The sequence below is a fragment of the Cydia splendana genome, chromosome 25 (genome assembly GCF_910591565.1).
Source record: "Cydia splendana chromosome 25, ilCydSple1.2, whole genome shotgun sequence".
Classification (NCBI taxonomy): domain Eukaryota; kingdom Metazoa; phylum Arthropoda; class Insecta; order Lepidoptera; family Tortricidae; genus Cydia; species Cydia splendana.
This window is the reverse complement of record NC_085984.1, coordinates 7460529-7483755: the sequence shown is the minus strand read 5'-3', so window position 1 is coordinate 7483755 and position 23227 is coordinate 7460529. Positions and strand designations below refer to the sequence as shown.

The window sequence follows — 23227 nt, the reverse complement described above, 5'->3', positions numbered from 1 at the left end:
GTTTTGAATTTCCGTCTTTATAATGTTTTCTTTTTTAATTTTATCTTGTATTTCTCTCTATAGATTGGCAAAATGGGGCTCGGAACCGGTTTTTTAAACCAGAAATAGCCCAATATTTTTAATTAATTTATGCTCTTCACGTAGGACTGAATCATGTATTTAGGTAACAACTTCGTATTATTAGATTGTCCCATTAAATAAACCAAAGAACGAAACAGAACGTAATAATACCGGTATTTCTTGTATGAAGATAAAACCGGTTCCGAGCCTTGTGGCAAAAGTCGTTTCTTAGCATAATTCTGTCTTTATCTTGTGCTGGTTAAGTACAATACCAAAAAGAGGGATAATTGCAGTTCTCTTATTACGAGTATGTTAATTGTTACCTTAGAGCATTTAATAACTGGAGTCGCCTTTAAGAGCTTACCCCTCTTCCGAAAAACTTGCACAATTGTGCAAACTCTTGTATGGACTGACATGGCTATTTGTACGTTACCTACAAATCATGTAAAAAGAGCAATACATTTGACGTCCCCTCCCCCGCAAAAATCGGCAGACAAGTTCGTATACAAAATGACAGCCATGACGTCTCCAGTTACTAAATGCTCTAAAGTTGTTACTGACAATTTTTTTGCCAATCCTTGACGTTTTTGTGATCTTGCCCGGCCAAGGGCTACAGAACGCTCGCTCCGTGTTTCGTGGCCGAGCCGTGGCGAAACCCTAAGTTTTTGTACACGCTTAATAAAATTCCAGTCTAAAGGCCACCCCACACTAGGCGTCCTTTGAGCGTCGCCGTCTAGTCAGCGCTATAGAAAATGGCGACGCTGCGCAGATGCGCCAACGTTGCGTCGAGCAGCAGCCACAGAGTTGACTAGACGCGACGCTCGGGACACGCTAGTATAGGGTGGCTCTAAGAACCGTGCTAGTCCATTGTGTTCACATGATTCGGTCAAATATTGTTTTTTGAAAAAGAAATTAAATACAGCATGAAATGAATGTAGTATGATACCTTTGGGTATGGTGCTTTACGTACACTAGCGTCCCCTCCCCTCCTCCTGACGCAACCCCCCCTTTCAGTATGAAATATGTCCCGGTTGATGGTTTATTTTGTTTTTCTTTCCCATACCAAGGCTCGGAACCGGTTTTTTCTTCATATAAAGAAATACCGGTATTATTACGTTCCTTTTTCGTTCTTTGGTTTATTATTTCATTTTTAATGGGACAATCTATAATCCGAAATTGTTACCTAAATATATGATTCAGTCCTACGTAAAGAGCATAAAATAATTAAAAATATTGGGCTATTTTGGGTTTTTTTAAACCGGTTCCGAGCCCTGCCCCATACATTAGAACATAACATAACTTAACCGAATCAATAGATCGTGTCCTTTATTCATATTTTTACTTCCAGGCGCTCTCTAACGAGGCTAACGAGCTCCTCCCGATCTTCAACAAGACCTCGACGAAGTTCTACCGGCCCTCCGCGCAGCTTGCAGACTGGTCCGGCAGCCTGCAGACCGCCGGCACGGCTAAAGGCAGCCGCGAGAAAGTATCCCCTCTGTCGCACAGTGTGGCGTAATGTCGCGTACTATATCCCGGTTTTTGGTTAGTAATTTTATAACCTCAAAAGTTTTACTTTTTGTCCTTTATTAAATCTGAGTAACTATGCACTGAATTATATATAGTCCTCCACATCGATTTCGATGACGGCGACCTCAGCAATCAAGGGTTTTTCCTCTTATGAGCTCCTATGTGGCTGGCCAGGCCAAAACTCTGTCACATTCACGGCAGTAGAGTTGACCGGCTGTGTTGTACGTATACAAGTAGGAGGGCTTAGGTCTTTCGTAGTCGTGTCGTTTGCAGATGTAGTGCGGAAATGTTCGTATTTGTCATGCTACTTCAGTCAATGTCAGTACTTTTAATACCGAGACTGCCTGAAATAGCAAGACTCGTTCGTAAGTTTCCGTGAAAATAGGATGAAAAATAATTATGCACTACATCTGTACATATTATTGTACCGCAATATTAGATATCATAGGAACCCTAGCATTTCGGAAGATAAAATTACTTTTGAGGTTATAAAAATTCTAATCCTAAAAACAAGGGGTATATAGGGGTGATGTATTTAAATACCGACCATCGGATCTTATGTACTTGTGTGGATTACGATCGATCTTCAACCTAGCACATGGCGGCGCTCAAGATTCCACTTTTCGAACCGCTCGCTACACTCGTGGTGCAATTTTGGAATCTTTTGCTTGCTCGGGTATCAATATTAGCACGACGAATTAAGTGCCTTCGCTGTCTTGCGTGGGTGCACGGAGCGGGTACCATCGCAAGTTGACTCCGTTGCACGCGTCCGGGCCATAGAATCAGACCAAGCTGACTCTGCAGTGATTTTGATAGCGCAGACGGCAAGTGTTATATTAAACGTCATAATTTCATAGAAGTTTGGCGTTTAAAATAACACTGGCACAGTCTGTTCACCAGCTCCGGTTGCACGACAAGAACGCAAGACAGCGGAGAGGCACTAAACAACAATTTGGCCCTTTGTAAAACAAATATCCATTTTCGAGTACTGTATAAGTAGAATAAAACTTGTCCCTATGGACAGATAAAAGTCCTGTATCAAATAGGTTCAGGGCTTGGAGCCAGTATTGAAATACCAGTTAATATCGTTTCAAAACCGTTATATTATTACGTCCATTAAAAACCGGTTAATTTTTGAACGCAAATTAATAAATTTCGTTCTTTCTTCTTACCGGTAAGAAGAGTGAACGAAATTTTATTGTTCGCGTAGAATTATATTAACACCGGTTATTCTCGGTTCTCGGAGACACTCGGTTAAACTCGTCTTCATACGTGAAAGAGATAGCATTATTTACTCGTTCTATCTTGCTTTCGATATTGTCAATTTAACCGGTTAATTTAGTTCCACGAAAACGAAAGAAGAACGAATTTGGCATAAACCGGTATCTGAATAGAACAGTTCTTTAACCGGCAACCGCAAACGGAAAAGAAATCCTTTTCGTTCCCGGGTGAATGAACGAAACCGGTTTGAAAAAAAAAACGGTTTCCGAGCTCTGAATAGGTTATTAGAAAAGAACCCATTTAAGATAAGGGTTCATAGAAAATTAGGCTTCATAGCCCTTATTTTTAAATCCTCATGAGTGACGTGGACCTAATTGTTGTTTTAGACCGTTTTAGATGATCGATCGCTATTGTATGTAAAAGATTTTATTTATGTCGAATTTCTGGGCCCGGAAGTTACTCTATATACTTTGTTAGGTTCACACATAAAATTAAAATAGCAATAATATGTTACAAAATTGATTTGTTGACACAAATCCCGTTACAATTTACATTCAAACCTTTTTCAATTATTTTTGTTCAAGTCAAAAAATATACATAAAAAATCATTATTGATGGTTTACATAGATGTACATTTTGTATAAATGTTTATGTATTAAATCACTATGACGTACGTACGACCGTGTGTAAAGATAATTATTTTTAATCACGATCACGTTGTAAAATTTCGAAAATACTCAATTTTGTATTGAAATAAAGGGCCCAAGAGTTCGTTCGTTTTTTTTAAATGTGATATTCGGTTAAGGATGTGTATTATCTAGTAGAATGGCCAAACATGGACTGAGTGTTTATAGTGTGAGGTGTTTCATAGTGTTGTAGTGTCTTCTTATGGACCATACCCTAAGGCCCAGACATGCAAAATTTGCCACAGAAATTTGAACCTATAAAGTAGGAAATAGAGTTGATTATGCGTTGTTCTAAAATTGAATGAAACAAAGCAAAAGCGACTCTGTTGTGTGAATATGATTTAAATTTCCTTGAACTGAATATGTAGTACATGTACTATTGGGAGCTTGGGGTCTTAGGAAGATACTAGCGTCTTCAGCGTCGGCGTCTATGGAAAATGGCGTCTGTGCGCAGTTGCGCCAACGCTGCGTCGAGCAACTCGAGCAGCAGCCATAGAGTTGACTAGACGCCGACGTTGGGAGACGCTAGTGTGGGCCCTATGCGGTTACCACATCAGTGTGGTGTCCGCCTTACAGGCTATATAGGGTGACAGGGTATGGGGTTGGCAACTGTCAAAGGTTTGCCTAGATGGCGCCATCGTAGCTTGCCCCTTTTTCTATGAGATTTGGCTTAAAGAGCTGGCATCCAGGGTATTAAAAAAACAAAAATTTGACACAATTCTAGGGATTGACGGGGCAAGCTATGATGGCGCCATCTGCTAAAAACTTCCACCGGCCAACCCCATTGGGATACTAACTTCTAACTAGATACAGCGTTGTCACTGACTATATATTCTGACATAGATGTACCTTATAAAAGGAAGAGACGTAGCTACGATAGACGGTAGAGATAATGTAATATTAAAAATCTAAAAATATCGTATAAAATTTATCGATCAACATGAAAGAAATTGTGATATTCGTCTATTCTGAGAAGATAAATTAATTTATTCCTTATTTATTATAATTTTTAAATTATTAATATATGTTCTGTATCGCTATTTATTTAACCTTTTGAACGCCAAACGGAGCATCCATTTCCCGTGCCACTGACGCCACGAGGGTAAAATTTAGTTTTGTGAATAAATAATGCCAACCCAAAAGTGGGGTATTTTTCAGTAGATTTTCATCAAAAAACGATCGACGTCAAATGCCGTCTTTAGCGTCGTTGTCACGATATTGCGTTGACGTCAATTGCCGTCTGTGGCGTTCAAAAGGTTAATTGCTATAATCCTTTAAATAATTGTCATTGGTATAAATATTTTTGTACTTTTCAAGCTCAACAAGTCAACACTATGAAACACCTCAATAGGTAGGAACCAAATGTATGAAATTTACTCTATTACATAATTAATTTTAAGAAAAATATATCAATAAATTGGTAGATGATTAGATAAATTCCATGGTGACACTTTTAGAAAAGTTACGAAGCATTTTGTACTTTATTTACTTTATGGCAAAGTATAAATGTTGATTATTTATAGGTATATTGATACCTTACCTTATACATTAAGTAGATGCATAAATTTAATTTCGAAAAATTCACGTAGTGCATAATTGTTTCGATCGTATTTTCTCGGAAACGTTCGTATTTGTCATGCTACTTCAGTCATCCTCAGTATTTTATGTGCTGAGACTAACTGAAATAGCAAGACACGTTCGTACGTTTCCGTGAAAATACGATGGAAAATAATTATGCACTACATCTGTGGGTACTAAAGTTATAGAGTCAGACCGAGAAAAGTCTGCAGCGATTTTGATAGCCCACGCAGTGCAAATGTAATTTTAAACGTCAACCTTCTATGAAATTATGACGTATAAATAACACTTGCACTGCGTGGGCTATCAAAATCGCTGCAGACTTTTCTTGGTCTAACTCTAGAATTGCCTTTAGCCATATCAAAAAACTGTACCATTAATCTAAATAGATATGTATTAGAAAATATCATGTTTGTCAAAACTAATGTAATATAATAAGTCACTCCCTCAGGCCTTGGCAGAATAAACAGCGTTGCAATTTTGCCTCGCTTGCAAATTGCGACAATATGCTGAGTCAAAGCCTTTTCCTTACTGCACACATTGCTGGACTCAAGTGTAATTTATTTTTCAGTCTGTGTGTATATAATTTCTGTCTGCTGTCATTGCATTGTTGTTGTTATCCTATTCTTTTTCATTGTTTTTCATATTTTTGTCCTGTGTATGTGTGCTTTATCGAATAAATTACTTTCTATTCTATTCTATTCTAATAGTGTTGAAACAAAAACCCATATTGTTAAGAAACTGGTGATAGATACACTTGTTGACATGAAAATTTAAATGCTTGAGTTCGTCTAATGTAACTTTGCACCGACTTGAACAGAACAAAATGAGGGGTGTCTTTATAGTCGTCATATTTTCATAGAAATTAATGATGACATTCCCACACTTTATCATTGCGTATGTAATGCAAATTTATCTTGGTCTGACTCTAAAAACTTTGCCAAATAGTCTCAATCTGTTGTAAACCTATTATTGACTTTAAGAGTAATTTTGTAGTTACCTTACGTTTTATATTTATAGCAGGACTACGTAAAGTACATAAACTGGTAAATACATGTTTTTGTCGATTTGTCCGAGCTAACTGGCAATACAAATGTACATAAAAAAAAACAAATGTATTTAGGTATTTAATAAAAAGAATTTTAGAATGTTCTGTGATCAAAAAGTTAATATATCATTAGTCATTTCATATTAACCGGTCAAAATATTGATACCGGTTAATATGGAAACATAACCGGTTTTGTAAAGATCGTCACTTTGTACATGTACATTTGTGTATTTTATTGTACATAATATTGTTATTTCGCTCGCACAAGTATTGGCAATCGATGAAGTAGCAGAGAATGCATAGCTGTACAAACCAAAATAGACCATAAAACAAAACGCGTTTGGATGCTCATCGGAAAACTAGTAATACAATTTAAAACAACTATGCGTCTACTTTATTAATTAAGTAACGGGCCACGTAGCCAACATGCCAATCGCTTACGCTCCGTTGCGAACGAAACGCAACTGTCACTATTATATGGAAGAGTGATAGAGAGACACAAAGCGTTTCGTTGTCCTAGCGATTGCCACCTTGGCTAGGCCGGCTGGATCGCGTTGAAGGGCGTTTTCACTTAACTGTGCACCTTTAACGGCCGGTTAGCAATCGTTACAAAACTGACGGTCAATGTCAAATCCCATACATTTTGTCAGGAATGTAACGTTTAGAAGTTACTGAAACACGACTTAAGTCGCGCTTTAAAGTACACGTTGAAATGAAAATGCCCATAAACGAAGACTATTGAATAGAGGAAGAAGAGAGCTTAAAAGCGATCTCTTCCAGACAACCTTTGGGTAGAGGAGACAAGAAAATTAATTAATATTAATTACCTACTTTTCTTTATAGAAAAATGAAATGCATAGGTTGAGAACCACTGGTTTATATTTATAAGCATAACTCTTATAAACTTTTAAACGCGAGCAGAAAATTAGTTTTTCCCATTTTCGATGTATAGCGTTATGTTTATTTTGGTTTGAATAAAGATCATGATTCGTTGTAAAGTATGAGAATTTTGTAATGAAATAAATGTGACACTTTTTATACTTATTTGTTTTATTTCGTTTCTTATGTTTAATCCTTTCTCAATTTAAAAAGCATAAGGGCTGATTTAGGCCCAGTTGCACCAACCATATTTAACAGACTGATTAACGTCAAACAGCAGTAAAGTATGAAATTTCCCGTACAAATAAATTTAGCGAACGCTTTAACGGTGACATACGGTTTAATGCAACTGACACTTAGGGCCAGTTGCACCAACCACATTTGACAGACCGATCAACGTTAGCCGGCGCGCCCCGGCGCTTTACTATGAAACTTTCCATACATAAAAATTCGTATCGTTAAAGAGTTCGCTCTTTAACGATACGAACAGTTTGGTGCAACCGACGCTTAGACGGCGCGCGAACTCGCATGCGATTTGAGTTACATTGCAGACTGTTGGTTACTTAGAGGATATAACCAACGGAGACGCCATGTCTAAAATTGTCGGTACAAAATAGTCTGCCGTTTTTTGCGGGGGAGGGGCACATCAAATGTATAGGTACGTCATGTCAGATAAACGTCAGTCCATACATATGGTTGACATGTGGTTGACCATTGGCCGCCTTTTTTCGACAGAGGGGAACGCCTGTTAATGGCGGCTCCATTGTTAATTACTCCGAGGTTGGTTACGTCTAATTCAACCGACCGATCAAAAACCGCAATGCTATGAAACTCGCATGCGAGTTCTCCCACCGTCTAAATGAGCCCTAAAGTCTTATGTACAATCAGCAACACTCTTATGTCCATGTGGACCTTATTGCCTTTTGTAATAAGGTTTACAGATGGACAGTTACCAGTGTGGGGGATGGTTTAGCGATGTGCCGATGAGAACGTTCTCGTTTCTGAGAATAGGGGATATTACTGCAATGTTCTGCCGCCAGAGTGCAGCACTACCGACTCAGTAAATTCATAGACTAACTTATATATACTGTGCGTCAAACTGTTTTTTGACAAGTTTTCACAGACATTAAAATATGACATTGATGCATCAAGGCGGTTTGTTAACAAGGGCCTACCGGTAAACGCGAAAATCGAAATTTAGTTATCTGCCTCTTTATCGCTCGAATATGCAAGAGTGATAGAGAGATTAGATAACGAAATTTCGATTTTCTTGTTTCGCGGTAGGCGATGTGATTGACGTGACGTGTGATGTGTCAATGTGGTTTGTTTACTGTATGTGCCACAAAGGTGCCACCTACGCAGAGCTTTGCCTAATATTCCCTATTCCTTTCCGAAGAGATTTCCGGAAAATCTCCAACTTTCTCGAGAAGGTTCTCTTATTAGCATAAATAAGTTATGAACAATGTTATATTTTTTTGAATCGAATGACATTTACTTTTGTTAAGTTTATACCTTCAATTAACTTGTTCGCTTTTAAGCTTTCATGGTATTTGTCTTATCTCCTACACTAAGTGGTTACTGATTAAACAAACGAATTCATCGCTTTTGCGACGAAAGGGTAAAACTCTCAGAGAACATTTGCGAGAACGTTTCCGATAGATTTCTCTGTTCTTGGGAAAATTTCAAGAACGGCACATCGCTAGATGGTACATTACTATACTATTATACAATGTATCAATCAATCGCGTAAGCCGTTTTTGACATATTTCACACGCATATGGTTTTACATCAAGATTACTTAATATGTGATTGTTTAAAGAATTCGTGTTCGAAAACTTGTTACAGATGTAGTGCATAAATGTTTTCCATCGTATTTTCTCGGAAACGTTCGTATTTGTCATGCTACCACAGAATAAATAATAGTACTACCGTACAGAAAGGACACTTCCTACAAACCCGAAGTTTGACAGCGATTCAGGGTCGAATCATGCTATCCCTTTCTAATATATAGCACTATCCCTTTCGGCTATTTAGGTGAAATTCAAGTGATTATCTTATCTGTGGTCGTGCACGCACAAGGAAGTCAAGTGGTGCCAACCCTAATAATTGCTCGGAGCAATGCCGAGGCGAACGGAGCCGAGTTCGACCGAAGTCAGGAGTGTCTCCCCACTGATGCTACTTCAGTCAACCTCAGTACTTTTTGTACCGAGACTGACTGCAATAGCAAGACACGTTCGTACGTTTCCGTGAAAATACGATGGAAAATAATTAAACACTACATCTGTACATCTATTGCAACAAAAGGTTACTCGCCCGTATGGATTTGTCCATACAGGCGAGAAAAGATATATGCAAAGTTTACGGTTTGCTTTGCATATATCGCAAGAATATGTATTCTCTCCAGTGTGTTATTTAATGAGAACTTATCGACAACAACTTAAACATGGACAAATCCATACGGGCGAGAAACGATATATGCAAAGTTTTCGGATACAATTGCTTGAATCCGAAAACTTTGCATATATCGCAAGAATATGTGTTCTCTCCAGTGTGTGTTATTTAATGAGAACTTATCGACAACAACTTAAACATATCATAGTAGCTCTCCGCGACCGATTGTCATTTCGAGCTTAGACTTAGGACACGTGAGTAACCCGTATTAATATACTAAACAGAGTCACTCACGAAATTTTCCTTATTAAAAAAAAGTATTTACAATCATATATTTATAATCGTAGACTTACTTGGTCCCATATTATTAGTGTTGTGAATAACGCTCATTTCGAGGCTTAAATATTCGAACCTTAATAGAAAAACGCCTCAAAGGCGGCAATGACGATTTCTTACATCCATACGCGTAAAATATATAAATACAATTTTCAAATATAGTCGTCTTCAAGACTTACGAGTCTTGAGCAGGGCCGTCTTAAACTACGCTGGGGCCCTTGGGCACAAGAATTTGGGGCCCTTTTGGAAAGTAAAGAAAGCGAATTAATCTAACATTTTTCTACTATCTTCTATTTATTATGGGTAGTCAAATATACTGTTACTGTCTGTCCTTCGGGCCCCCCTGAGGATGGGGGCCCTGGGCACGGGCCCCGTGTGCCCTTATGGTAAAGACGGTACTGGTCTTGAGGGCTCGAGTCTTTAAGCCTAAAAATAAGCGTTATTCATAACACTGCATATTATGCATGATCATTAGCTAATTATAACATAAATGGGATTTAATCGCGGAATCTTTCTCCGAGACCACGGGGACAATGCCGTCCTCGAAACGTCGGAGGTAATTTGAAAACTTTATTATACGTGATTAAGTCCCGTTTTCAAAATGTGCAAAAATCGTGAAAGTTTAAATCAATGTTTTAAAACATACATGATATACCATTGTGTTCGACATTCATACAAAATAACAGTTGACAGACTGTAAATTATTGGGGCCAGAATGTCAAACACTAGAATAGTTATAATCATCAGTAATCGTCGTTTTGGCAAAGAATATATAATATTACTACCGTACAAAAATGACACTTCCTACAAAACCGAAGTTTGACAGCGATTCAGGGACGAATCATGGATAGCATCTATCTAGCAGCTTTCTAATGTATGGCACTATCCCCTTCGTCTATTTAGGGTTGCCAAAATTCAATCGATCAAACTGTTAAAAAAAAAAGCCATTTAAACGTAGGTATTTATAACATAAGTAACAAATAAGTAATAATTGAGGTCATTCACCCCGAGTGGCGCCCAAAACGCCAATCACTGTTCATCATATTTTGTTAACTATTTATAAAATTACATAAATTAACTTAATTCTAATGAGAACACAAGTAACATATTTGGCACAGTGTACATAATTTGAATAAAAATGGATACTTATTACGTATAAAACAAAATCATCGGGTACCGTAAAATGGGGTGAGTAGGGTTCGCGGGGAGAGTTGGGTTATGAATGGGGAGAGAAGGGATGAAAGGGGGGTGAGATGGGATTTTAAGGCTACTGCTACAAAAATAATGTATTCCAATTTAAAATGGACTACGGGGACTACACCCCAAATACAAGGGACTACGGGGTGAGGTGGGATTTCATGTTTATCGTCAAAGTTATGAAATGGAACTACCCAAAATAAAATAAAAACTAAAATACAAACGTCCGGAACACTTATTATATACACCATTCAGGTTGCATATGTAAAAATAAAATGTTATCGAGGTTTAAATGTCAGTTTTGCACCTACTCACCCCTCGTTCTCACTCTCATTTTAAAACTACATATATCATGGACATTCAAGTAACATAAATCTATGGCTGGTAGAGTTAGACCAAAAGTCTGCAACGATTTTAATAGCATACGCAGTGCAAGTGTTCATAATTTCATAGAAGTTTGACGTTTAAAATAACACTTGCACTGCGTGTGCTATCAAAATTGTTGCAAACTTTTCTTGTTCTAATAACTCTACTAATTTCGTTGCAAAAAAAAATACACAAAGAAAAGAGAGCAAATATAAATTTTGTATGTGAAACTTCCAGTTTTTTTTTCGTCACATATTATTATGTAGTTAGACATTTATTTTCAATTGATTTAAACTAAGTTTTTAATAAGGCATGAGCTCTTTGTCTCTAGCGTGCATTTTGGCGTGACTTACGAACCGCAAACGTGACTTAGGAACGCGCTACCGCACATGAACGGACGTTCCCCTGTGTGGCATATACAGTTCCTTGTTTGAAACGTACTGTAATGATTTACTTTATTCTATAGTTCATGAAGTATATTTGTAGGTTTCAGTAAGGCATAAGTTTGGCATGACTTACGAACGACAAACGTAACTTAGGAACGCGCTACCGCACACGAACGGCCATTCCCCTGTGTGACATCTATATTTCCTTGTTTCAAACATGTTGTAATGATTTACTTCAGTCTACTATCGTTCATGAATATTTATAGGTAGTTTTCAGTAAGGCATAAGTTCTTTGTCTCTAGTGTGCATTTTGGCGTGACTTACGAACGCCAAACGTGACTTAGGAACGCGCTACCGCACAGGAACGGCCGTTCCCCTGTGTGGCATATACATTTCCTTGTTTGAAACATGCTGTAATGATTTACTTCAGTCTACTATCGTTCATGAATATTTATAGGTAGTTTTCAGTAAGGCATAAGTTCTTTGTCTCTCGTGTGCATTTTTGCGTGACTTCGTAATGCTGCCGGCTTGCGGAACGCGCTGCCGCACACGTTGCACACGAACGGACGCTCCCCTGTGTGACATCTGTAAAAGGCATAATTATACTCTGTATTGAATCATTTTACGGTTTAGACTCACTTGTTTGTGTTGTTGTTGCGAGTGACTAAAAACAAGGGAGTCTAAACCGTAAAATTATTCAATGTTAGTATGTCTCACAACAGTTTAAATTCGATTATACTCTGTATCTTTAGGTATTTAAATAAAAGTAAACAAATAATTTGTACATTTTCGGGTAGTTATAACATTTATTGGTTAACCAACCAAATACAAAACCACCTGGATCTGTCACTGAACGACCTGACTTTAACCTACATTATTTGATCGTGTAATGTTTTCATCTACCCTCAACTAGCTTAAGGAGCCATTTGAGGGTAGATTTTGTTTACTTTTATTTAAATACCTAAATATAGACACTATAGAGCTTAAATATATTTTTAATGTAAGTATGTTTATTGTTTTAATGGTTTATTTCGTTTTTCCGAAAACCGAAGTTCTCTGCTGTAAATCTAATTACGCCTTAATGGGAGTAAAAGAGAAAGATGCCCGCAATTTGCGAACTTCGGTGTTCGCGGTAGGCCCTCTGTACATATTTACCGCTAGGCCGTTGCGAATATTATAAAAGCTCAATAATTTTGATGAAGCCAAAAGTCACATTCTCCTAATATTATTTATCAACATTAGTATATGTATACATATTAATAGTGACATATGTTATTGGAATTAAACTTATTTAACCATAATGGACACACAGCTTGCATTTTTATAGACGGTAAATATGGTAGAAATTTTACAAGTATCAAGACTATTTAATCCATTTTCTGTGGTGTTGTGACATACTGATTTTTAAAAACTTTTTATCGAGCGCTGCAGACTTTTCTTGGTCTAACTCTAGTACCTAATACTGGTAAAAGTCGCCCACCTGACATGTGAGACGAGATCGTTTTTCTGCACGAAAGCCTTCTCGCAGTGTGAGCACTGATAAGGTTTTTCCCCTGTATGTGTACGACGGTGGTTCTTTAGGGTTCCTGACGCTGCGAATCTGTGTACAAAAATTACAGTCAGTGAACAACGAACTAGAATAACTATAAAAGTCTGGCTAGTGTTCAAAAACCGGCCAAGTGCGAGTAGACACGCGCACGTAGGGTTCCGTACCATTACGCAAAAAACGGCAAAAAAATCACGTTTGTTGTATCCCAACGTGTACGTATGAGTCCCACTTAAATATTTATTTTATTTGTTTTTAGCATTTGTTGTTATAGTGGCAACAGAAATACTCTGTCATCTGTGAAAATTTCAACTGTCTAGCTATCACGGTTCATGAGATAAGGCCTGGTGACAGACAGAGAGACGGACACTACGGACAGTGTAGTCTTAGCAATAGGGTCCCGTTTTTACCCCTTGGGTACGGAACCCTTAAAATGACCCCACGTGTAATGCGCGAGCGACTTAACTGTACTACGAGCAGCTTGACGACGCCGCGCGACGATTGTAATGCCGCGCAAGATGTTTGACGTAGGTACATTATTTTATTTCAGCCAACCAATACTAATCACACATTTTTGAATAGCTGGAGACGGTGTATTGAGTAGTATTCATAGCTGCGGGTGGAGTATATTTATATGTGTGTGTGTAAACAAAGTTTAAATATGGGATGTCATTTTTATTGACGTGTAATTTTTTTTTTATATATTATATAGAAGACAAATTCATAAAGAATGACTTTTATGTGTAGGTATGTAGGTAGGATGCTCTTTTATAGATATAGTAGATATACAAGTTTTTTTTTTACCTCATATGGCACAGGTCGCACGCGAAAGGCCTCTCTCCGCTGTGCGTCCGTCTGTGTTTGACCAGGGAGGAGGATGTCGTGAACCCGTTGCCACACTCGTCACATATGAACGGGTGTGCGCCGCTGTGCTTCCGTGTGTGGGCTACTAGCTCGCCTTTTGACACGAATCTGTAAAGAAAAACATTAAAAATTAAAAATGTTGATTGACAATGTATTGTGATGAATCCTGCTGATTTAAAATCATAGGAAACACAAAAATATTATAGTTCCTTATTCCCGTATCTTTTTATAAAACGATTTATTTCTCAAATAATTTCCAGCAAAGTTGAAAGAAAGGCTCGACGAATTTCATCATTCACGTTACACGTCACGAATATTCGGCTCCTCGTGGTTTGTTGTGGACGAAGTCACACGCTAATATAAACTACGGACATCATTTCCGCCGGGTTAGCACATGATTGGCGCGACAGTATCTAGCGGCGAAATAGACTACCCGTCCCTCTTTTACTAACATAGTTAGAAAAAGACGGGTAGTCTATCTCGCCGCGAGAAACTGGCGCGCCAGTCATGTGCTTGGCCTACAGCTTTGAGTGCTTACGACCGTGTGCAGTGATCGCACGTGAATGGTTTTATCCAAGGTGACGGTGCATGTGATAGGCTAGATTAGTTTTCTCGTTAAAGCCAAGTGTAGTTTCCAAGCAAAAAGTCCCACTTTATTGCATGCCATAAGGATGCTTTGACAGGTTATTCGTATAAAGATACAAGCAAATCTCGTCCTTATGGTAAGCGACAAAGTGGGACCTTTGACTATAAATATATTTTTTTACAACACATATATGGGGTTACTTACCTCTGAGTACAGTGCTCACATGCGAATGGTTTCAATCCCAGATGGCGGCGCATGTGTTGGGCTAAGTTCGTTTTCTGGCTGAAGCCACGGCCGCAGGTGGAGCACAGGTATGGTTTTTCACCAGTATGTGTCCTGAAAGTTTACATTTTTTATGAAAATAAGGCATTTTTTGTTTACCCTATTTTGTAATAATCTAAGCCCTTGCAGGTTCCATATTGGGATACCCTCCTACAACTTTAAAATTAAATCTTCTAGGGTCAGATGTGTAAGGTTAGAGCCGACATACCTTTATTTGACATTCTATTGTAATAAAACTAAAAATAAAATATGCTGGGCCATAGCAGGTAGGCTTCATATGCAATTTTACTTATCCTTGCAGGTGTATGCAAGTTTTTTCAAAATGCTTTACCTTCACCAATAAGCAAGTCTGAAAATATTACACAGTTTGTGTAGCTGCAGGTCAGGATCTCGACGACTCAAATAAAAAGCTTCAATTCTTAGTGAAAAGGTACTGGTTAACAAGGGTTTCTTAACTAAACAGTTAAATGCAGTATTGGTGGTTATTGTATGAGAGAGGCTGATGAGAGAGTGATTTAGCGGAATTGAACGGTAAAAAAATACTACATCTTGACCTGGGACAAATTTAAGCTAAGCTTATACTATAAGTTCTAGGCAACTAGATGAGATACTGTCGCAGGGATGACGACCGATGGGGCCAGCGAGTACTGTTCTGGAGACCTCGACTGGGAAGCCGGAGGGATGGAAAACCACGAGCCAGATGGTCGGGCGACATTAGAAAGACGGCAAGGCCGACCTGGCATAGAACCGCCGCATACAGAACAACATGGAAATCCATGAAAGAGGCATATGTTCACCAGGGGACGCAAATATGCTGAGAAGAAGATGAGATACTTTTGGATGTGGTTAATTGGTTATAATTAGCTGGTTTGTTAGTGCACGACACCTTGCATTTTGTGACTATGCGCTGAAACTTAGCACAGTTGATTCTTAGCTGGTCTTCAGCAGATACAGACCGGGAGCCGTCGAGAGCCACCGCTCATTTAGTGGAGGGGGGAAAGTTCGACGCTGCCGCGCTTCACTTGCATGTAATATATCTATATCATTTTCGGATAAATTAAGGATGAGGAATCTATTTTTAGAACAAAAACAATGCACTTTATAACAAAAAAAAAAATATAAAGGAGAAAAGACTAAAAAACGTATTTTTTTTTATATTATAAATTTTTTTTAAAGTGTAGCAGAAATCTAAAAACAAAAAATATAGTCGTAAAGCTACACTTATTTCGTTTAAAAAAATATATAGTCTATTATAAAAATCTGTTGATAAATGGGAGATAAAAAATAATATTAAGCGTGGGACCTCAATGCATGATCGTGCTGAAGTAGATAACGGATAGGGGGGGGTTAAGGTCCCTTTTTATAGTTTGTCGTAAATAACTCTTAAACGGTGGCCCGTAGCAAAAAAAATATCTTTTACGTAAATAATCTATTTCAGATTTGTCATAAAATAAATGCTACTTTTTTTCGCTAGGATCAATATTAAAAAAGATTTTAAAGGGAGAAAATAAATTCGGCTGCTATTTAACTGATCACCAGATTTAGTAAAATTTAATACCAAAAAAATCTATTTTACCACCCTAAAATAATGAATGATCACCAAAATTATAACACCATTTTAATGTGAAATGATTACCAATTTTATTACATTTTACTATCCTTTTAAAGGAAATGACACCAAACTAATCATTATTAACCCAAAAATAGTAAATGATTACCAAATTTCAAACCCCATTTTAATGTGAAATGATAACCAAATTTTTACATCTTGCTATCCTATTAAAGAAAATGACATCAAAATAATCATTGTAAACCCAAAAATTGTAAATGACCACCAAAATTAGAACTCCATTTTAATGTAAATTTATAACCAAATTTTTAAATCTTGCTATCCTATTAAAGCAAATGACTCCAAAATAATCATTTTAAACCCAAAAATAGTAAATGACCACCAAAATTGTAACCACATTTTAATTAAAATGTGCAAATATTTAATATATCGTTATCCTATTAAATTAATTAATCCACTTCGTCACCTTTTTCTAGTAGCATTTGGTTTCTGTAAGGGTCGCAATTCAAACCTAACCTAACCCACTTTTCTGATAGCAGTTTGGTTCTGTAAGGGTCGCAGTTCAAACTAGGGCTCCCGGTATCCGTGTTACACGCCGAAACGAATACCCGTGTTCTTAAGACCGGCGGTGCTAAGAACACGGTTTACACGGAACCGCCGGGATCCGGATACGTATCCAAGAACCGTTCCCAAGAAACGTTTCTCAGATACGTATCTCCGTTTACACGGGTACTTAAGACCGGCCCGAACGGATCCGAAACAGTTTGAGCCAATCAATGCTCTAGGTCTGGGTATGCAAAGTAATGTTGACTTCAGATGAACTCGTTTGGAGTACGAATTTTTTAAAATTATTTATAACATTTTTAACACATGTGTTAATATAACATAGTTAACCAACTATACAATACAGGGTCATTTTTGGACCGTTAGCCATATTGTGCGAGGTGATTAGGTAGGCCATACTGAACAACTTTTTGTATGGGACCAACTCCGAAATCACAAAAAAATTTTTTGGCCGTTTCATACATTTTGGTCGAGTGGATGTCGACGTTTTCTATGGAAAGACCAAAATTTTTTTGGGATTTCGGGGTTGGTCCCGTAGAAAAAGTTGTTCAGTATGACCTACCTAATCACTATATGTATATGAATGGAAGTAGGTGTCCCTATTCTATATAGTCTACTATTTTTAATTTTGAACTTACTCGTCCCTAGTTTAGAACCTTAATTTTTTTACTATTATTGCTTTTAACTTAATTTCATTACATATTACATTTCAATCAAAGAAACACATTTTATATATAATGGTGTAAGTTATATAGTTTCGCGAAGAATAGGTGTGCAGACAAATACTACCTACTACTACTTTGTGGTTATTTGTTATTTTTATCAATTACCTAACTGTTGCGCGAGAACAATAAATCTACCAACGAAGCAAAAAAAGTACAGCGGCATTTGAAACGCAGGATTTCACGCGAGAACCTTAAAAACCCATGCTACCTTGATTACCTTGCAATTATATGGCTAAATACATTAAGATAGATCTCAAAATTGGTAATCATTCATGTTGACTGGGGTACCTTCACACTAGTGCTCAGGTAATAAATGCCGGCCGGTGGCGTTCCATTCATTACAACGTGTTGTTTTCCAATACCCTTTTGTCTCATATCGCCGAAAACAAGTAGCCTCCCAAACCATTATCAGAACTGCCATAGCTAATTATAAGCTTTATGTCGGTGTAATAAGGAGAACCTGTCTACACATATATGAAATTGTAACAAATGCAGCGGCTAAAATTAAAGAAGCAAATGAACACAAAATAAATATGACTTTTAAAATATTGTGTTTAAGTAGGTATGACTCCAGTTCGCCACTTAGTCGGCCAATTCGTAAAATACAGTCTTACTAATTACTTGAATTTAAAATCGTTTTGTTGTTTTGTTGCTACAAATTGTAAATAATATTTATTAGTACAGTCTTAAAGTTCATTTTATATGATAATAAGATAATGAATTTAAGAATAGTCTTACTTTTCATAAATTCATACTAAATTATATTAAAAGTTGCAAATACATTACTTATTGGCAGATACACATGATTATTTATTAATTTTTACATGGTTTACTATAATAATACTAAGATGTCTGCCTTACGTAACTTAAAAAATAATTAGATTAAAAAATATACATTTCTTATTGACAGAATATATTCGTGAAAACTCACACATACAATATACAGATTATTAAAAATATAAGAACTGTTTAAAAATATGCTATTGTTAAGAATATTGTATACCTAATACCTACCACCACCTATTCCAGATCATGCATGGCCAGATTTTAACGTGTACAGTTTTTATACTCTTTATTGCTTTTATTTTTTTTAAGCACTTTAAATTTATTGCTATCAAGTTATATTAATAAACCATAAAGTATTAGTATTTGAAGTCTTATATAAAATACTATTTTGATAAGTAACATAGGTATACTGTAATTCTAATTTTCTACTCGTATTGCAACATTGCAAGCAAAAAGTACCTGGTCAGAAAAGGGGTCCGTTTATTGAATTTCGACTCTATGAACCACGGAATAAGGTTAATATGACGGAAACTCGTCATGAATCTTTTGTCTACTTATTTGTAGCGCTTAAGTATGCCGCGCCGGTTCGTTCCTTCGCTACTCGTCAAGGACGTGTCCGGAGCCACGGGTAAATAAGATCCGTTTCTTCGAATACCCGTTTATCCGTGGAGACGGATCTTAATTACACGTTTCTTAATTACACGTGCGGAACGGGCCAGAAAACCGTGTACGTGTTATTCGGAAACGGGTATTCGGAACGTGTAAACGAAACACGGACTCGACCGCGAGCCCTAGTTCAAACCTAACCTAACCCACTTTTATAGTAGCATTTTGTTTTCGGAAGAATGATTACCTATTTTGGAGTCATTTGCTTTAATAGGATAGCAAACTTAACCCACTTTTCTAGTAGCATTTCGTTTCTGTATGGGTCGCAGTTGAAATCTAACCTTACCCACTTTTCTAGTAGCATTTCGGTTCTGTGAGGATTGCAGTTCTAACCTAACCTAACCCACTTTTATTAGCATTTCGTTTCTGTAAAGGTCGCAGTTCAAACCTAACCTAACCTACTTTTTTAGTACCATTTCGTTTCTGTAACGGTCGCAGTGCTAACCTAACCTAACCCACTTAACTGATAGCAGTTTAACTTACTTTTCTAGTAGCATAACGAAATGCCACTAGAAAAGTAGCTTAGGTTAGGTGGGTATTCGGTGCGGGGTACGGGGGGTTGAGCGGGAGGGGCTAGTAATTTTGGCATCAGTTTACTTTATTTTTGAATACAATTTGAAGTGCAGTCGTAATTAAAACGGTGGTACTTTTGTATTTTTAGGCCTTATTTTTTTGGTGTTCAGTTATTTTTTTTGGTAAGCATGATTTTTTTATTTAGGGTACCAAAGTATTTTTTGGTGGTCATTATATTTGTAGCCAATAAATTCTAAGGTCCCCTTTTTTAGTCATTCGTAAATAACTCGTAAAGGATGGCTAATAGCAAAAAATATTGTATTACATAAATAATTTGCATAAAATTTCCTACAAAAAAGGTTATTCAAACTTTTATAAAAGGTTTTTTTTAAAAGGTTATTAAAAAAAAACCGGACAAGTGCGAGTCGGACTCGCCCACCGAGGGTTGCGTACTTTTTAGTATTTGTTGTTATAGCGGCAACAGAAATACATCATCTGTGAAAATTTCAACTGTCTAGCTATCACGGTTCGTGAGATACAGCCTGGTGACAGACGGACGGACGGATGGACAGCGGAGTCTTAGTAATAGGGTCCCGTTTTACCCTTTGGGTACGGAACCCTAAAAACAGTCAAATATATTCACTTTTTTTCCATTTTTGTGTGTCCGTTTGCCAGGTGGCAATAAAGGCCTCCTCCAATCTTCCCCAGCCACTCTACCCCAAGTTATTCCTGTGACCTGTCTTATGTTGTCGTCACACTATTACTACTAAATCATATTCTCCTTCTTATCTTTGATTATCTACAATAGTACATTGTGCAACATGGGGCGTGAGTTGAATACTGCAAACGAGAGTAAGTTAAATCGCGACGGCTTGCCAGAGCGATTTATAGACTCGAGTTTGCAATATTATTACGCCCCGAGTTACACACAATGTTTTTCATCACACTTGCGATACAAAAATTAAGTATAAAGACAAAAAACTGTTAATTATGGCACTAGAAACTTCATAACTCCCTAGGGAGAACCCTTTTTTAGGGTTCCGTACCCAAAGGGTAAAACGGGACCCTATTACTAAGACTTCGCTGTCCGTCCGTCCGTCCGTCCGTCCGTCCGTCCGTCTGTCACCAGGCTGTATCTCACGAACCGTGATAGCTAGACAGTTGAAATTTTCACAGATGATGTATTTCTGTTGCCGCTATAACAACAAATACTAAAAACAGAATAAAATAAAGATTTAAATGGGGCTCCCATACAACAAACGTGATTTTTGACCAAAGTTAAGCAACGTCGGGAGTGGTCAGTACTTGGATGGGTGACCGTTTTTTTTTTGTTTTTTTTTTATATGGTACGGAACCCTTCGTGCGCGAGTCCGACTCGCACTTGCCCGATTTTTTCATCTTTTCTATAACTCCCGCTAAACCTGCGTGCAATTCCACATTTACTGAGCGAGTGTGATGAAAATGTTTATACTGAATATCACCACAAAAAGGTTAAAGGACAACATTTTTAGAAATGTTGGGACTTGTAGGTTTAGTTTTACACATTCTTAGGGATTAGGGGTTGGCAGTCAAAGGGCTTAAGCCATTAACCCCTTACCGCATGCAATGCCATATACGGCGGATATGATATTCAACTCTATTCACAGCTATTAAAGTTCAAATTTAAACATATATTTTTTATTACATGCAGTAAGGGGCGGGGGGTGTACCATCACCCACACTGTTAACTGTACATCAGTGGACCTTATGCCTTTGTAATAAGGTCCCCCGATGTACAGTTAGGAGTGTTGCTGTTTGTACAACAGTCATAACTACATAAAGGACAGGACACATACTGAGATGCAAATTGGACAAATGGAGCAAACAAGTTACCCTATGGTACCCAAGAGACGGAAGCAGAAAACAAAGACATCCACAAACAAGATGGGTAGATGAAATCCGCTTAACCTTGGGGCCTTACTGGTCTAGACTTGCAGAAGACAGAGTACAGTGGAGAAGGTTGGAGGAGGCCTATGCCAAGAGGCACACCGAACTGCAGGATATAGTTTACAAATAAAAACGATAATATCATTTTAAAAACTGTTGAACCCGAGGATCGGAAATAAACAGCTATATAGATAGATAGAACTACATAAAAAGGTTACCTGATGTGGTCAGTCAACGTCGACAGCATATAAAACGACTTATTGCAATACTGGCATGAGTGCTTCTTATCAATTTTATGCAAATCCTTATGAATCTCCAAACTTTCTTGCGTCGCAAAGTTTTTCAGGCAATAATCACAAGTGAAACCTTTTTCATTCGCATGTAACGTCACCATGTGGTTGTCTAAATGCGCTTTGTGTTTAAATTCTCTTTTACAACTGCCGCAAGTGTATTTAACATCGTCCTTCCTTTCATGGATACTTAAATGATTCGTCAAACCAGACTTACTTATAAATTTACGCATGCATAAAGAACATTGGTATTTCTTGTCAATATCTTTTTTTTCTTTATGTTTTCGTTTATGTAAGTTCAGGGAATTTGCCGATTTGAATTTCTGGTTGCATTTGTCACATTCATATTTCTCTTTTTCTAGATTGTCTATTTTGTTGTTGTCTATAGCTATTACAGGCACTTCAAATGTGTCTTTATCTATCTTAGGCTCAAACTCGATAAGTAAAGATTCTGCGTCATGCTCTGAATATTCATTATCAAAATTACCGTCTTCAACAAAATCATTTATTTCCTCTTTAACTAAACTTTCATTTTCTTCTTTTTCTGATATTGTTTCTAGAGTTATATTCGCTTTGGCATTTGAAAATAGTGTGAATTCATTGAATAGTGATACTTTTTTTATTTGATGAAAGTTAAACACATGTTTATCTAATAAAGCAATTTCAGAATATTTACTAAAACAAATAGCACACTGGTACGGCTCCTCAGTGGTTTCTGACGCTTTATGTTCATGTTTTATTACAGATAAACTTGACGGAGACTCATCGCTAAAGAGTTTCCTTAACTTTGCCTCAATGTCCAAACAACGACTTTTAAAATAAGCAGCTTTACACAAAAACCTCTCGCATTTATCGCAAATTTGTTTAGGAAGGTTATCGTCACTGTTAATGGTAATATTTGCAATGATTTCAAGTAAATCAGTCGCACATTTTCCGTCTTGCAATTTGTTAAACACCGATCTCAAATCGGCACCTTCGCACATGCAAGTTCTGCATATGGTAGTGGCATCTAATTTATTACTTTCCATGTTAATATGAATAGCTTTTTGTGTTAATTTTTGCGAAATAATGTTTCCCAAATCTCAAATTAAGGTCTCAATAAAATAATAACACTCAAATCACTGAGTTCTCTTCTGACTGACGCGACCTTGGCGTTGGCGAGCATGACAATTTGGTGTGTGTTCAGTAAGTAAAATTTATTTTTCTTGGATATTTAAATATAATTGTCATTGAC

General features: G+C 37.3%; 2 protein-coding genes and 1 long non-coding RNA gene across 3 annotated transcripts in view; 2 read left to right on the top strand and 1 right to left on the bottom strand.

Moving 5' to 3' along the window:
* Window positions 1-5074, top strand: part of LOC134802760 (pyruvate dehydrogenase (acetyl-transferring) kinase, mitochondrial) — a 53594-nt gene extending 48520 nt beyond the window's left edge. Inside the window, exon 9 of the mRNA XM_063775455.1 lies at window positions 1409-5074. Within this exon, the coding sequence (XP_063631525.1) occupies window positions 1409-1576 (168 nt within the window). The 3' untranslated portion in view covers window positions 1577-5074. The remainder of the gene's footprint in view (window positions 1-1408) is intronic.
* Window positions 1-7160, top strand: part of LOC134802885 (uncharacterized) — an 84482-nt gene extending 77322 nt beyond the window's left edge. Inside the window, exon 2 of the long non-coding RNA XR_010145889.1 lies at window positions 7039-7160. This is a non-coding gene — a long non-coding RNA (uncharacterized LOC134802885). The remainder of the gene's footprint in view (window positions 1-7038) is intronic.
* Window positions 7161-12139: 4979 nt separating this feature from the next.
* On the bottom strand, window positions 12140-23047 carry LOC134802666 (zinc finger protein OZF-like). Its single transcript, XM_063775301.1, has 5 exons — window positions 21922-23047; window positions 14876-15007; window positions 14026-14193; window positions 13156-13275; window positions 12140-12260 (listed from the first exon to the last, which is right to left on the bottom strand). The coding sequence occupies exons 1-5, from the start codon at window positions 23019-23021 to the stop codon at window positions 12140-12142; spliced, it is 1641 nt and encodes a 546-aa protein (XP_063631371.1). The 5' UTR covers window positions 23022-23047.
* Between the last annotated feature and the right edge of the window lie 180 nt (window positions 23048-23227).

What these genes read in the sequence shown, in the direction of transcription:
- LOC134802666 (XM_063775301.1), bottom strand. Translation starts at nt 23,021, where the DNA reads ATGGAAAGTAATAAATTAGATGCCACTACCATATGCAGAACTTGCATG. An exon ending in ACGTTGACTGACCACATCAG is followed by an intron (nt 15,008 to 21,921) that starts GTAACCTTTTTA and finishes GTAAACTTTCAG; the next exon opens with GACACATACTGGTGAAAAAC. An exon ending in TGCGACCTGTGCCATATGAG is followed by an intron (nt 13,276 to 14,025) that starts GTAAAAAAAAAA and finishes TTTTGTACACAG; the next exon opens with ATTCGCAGCGTCAGGAACCC.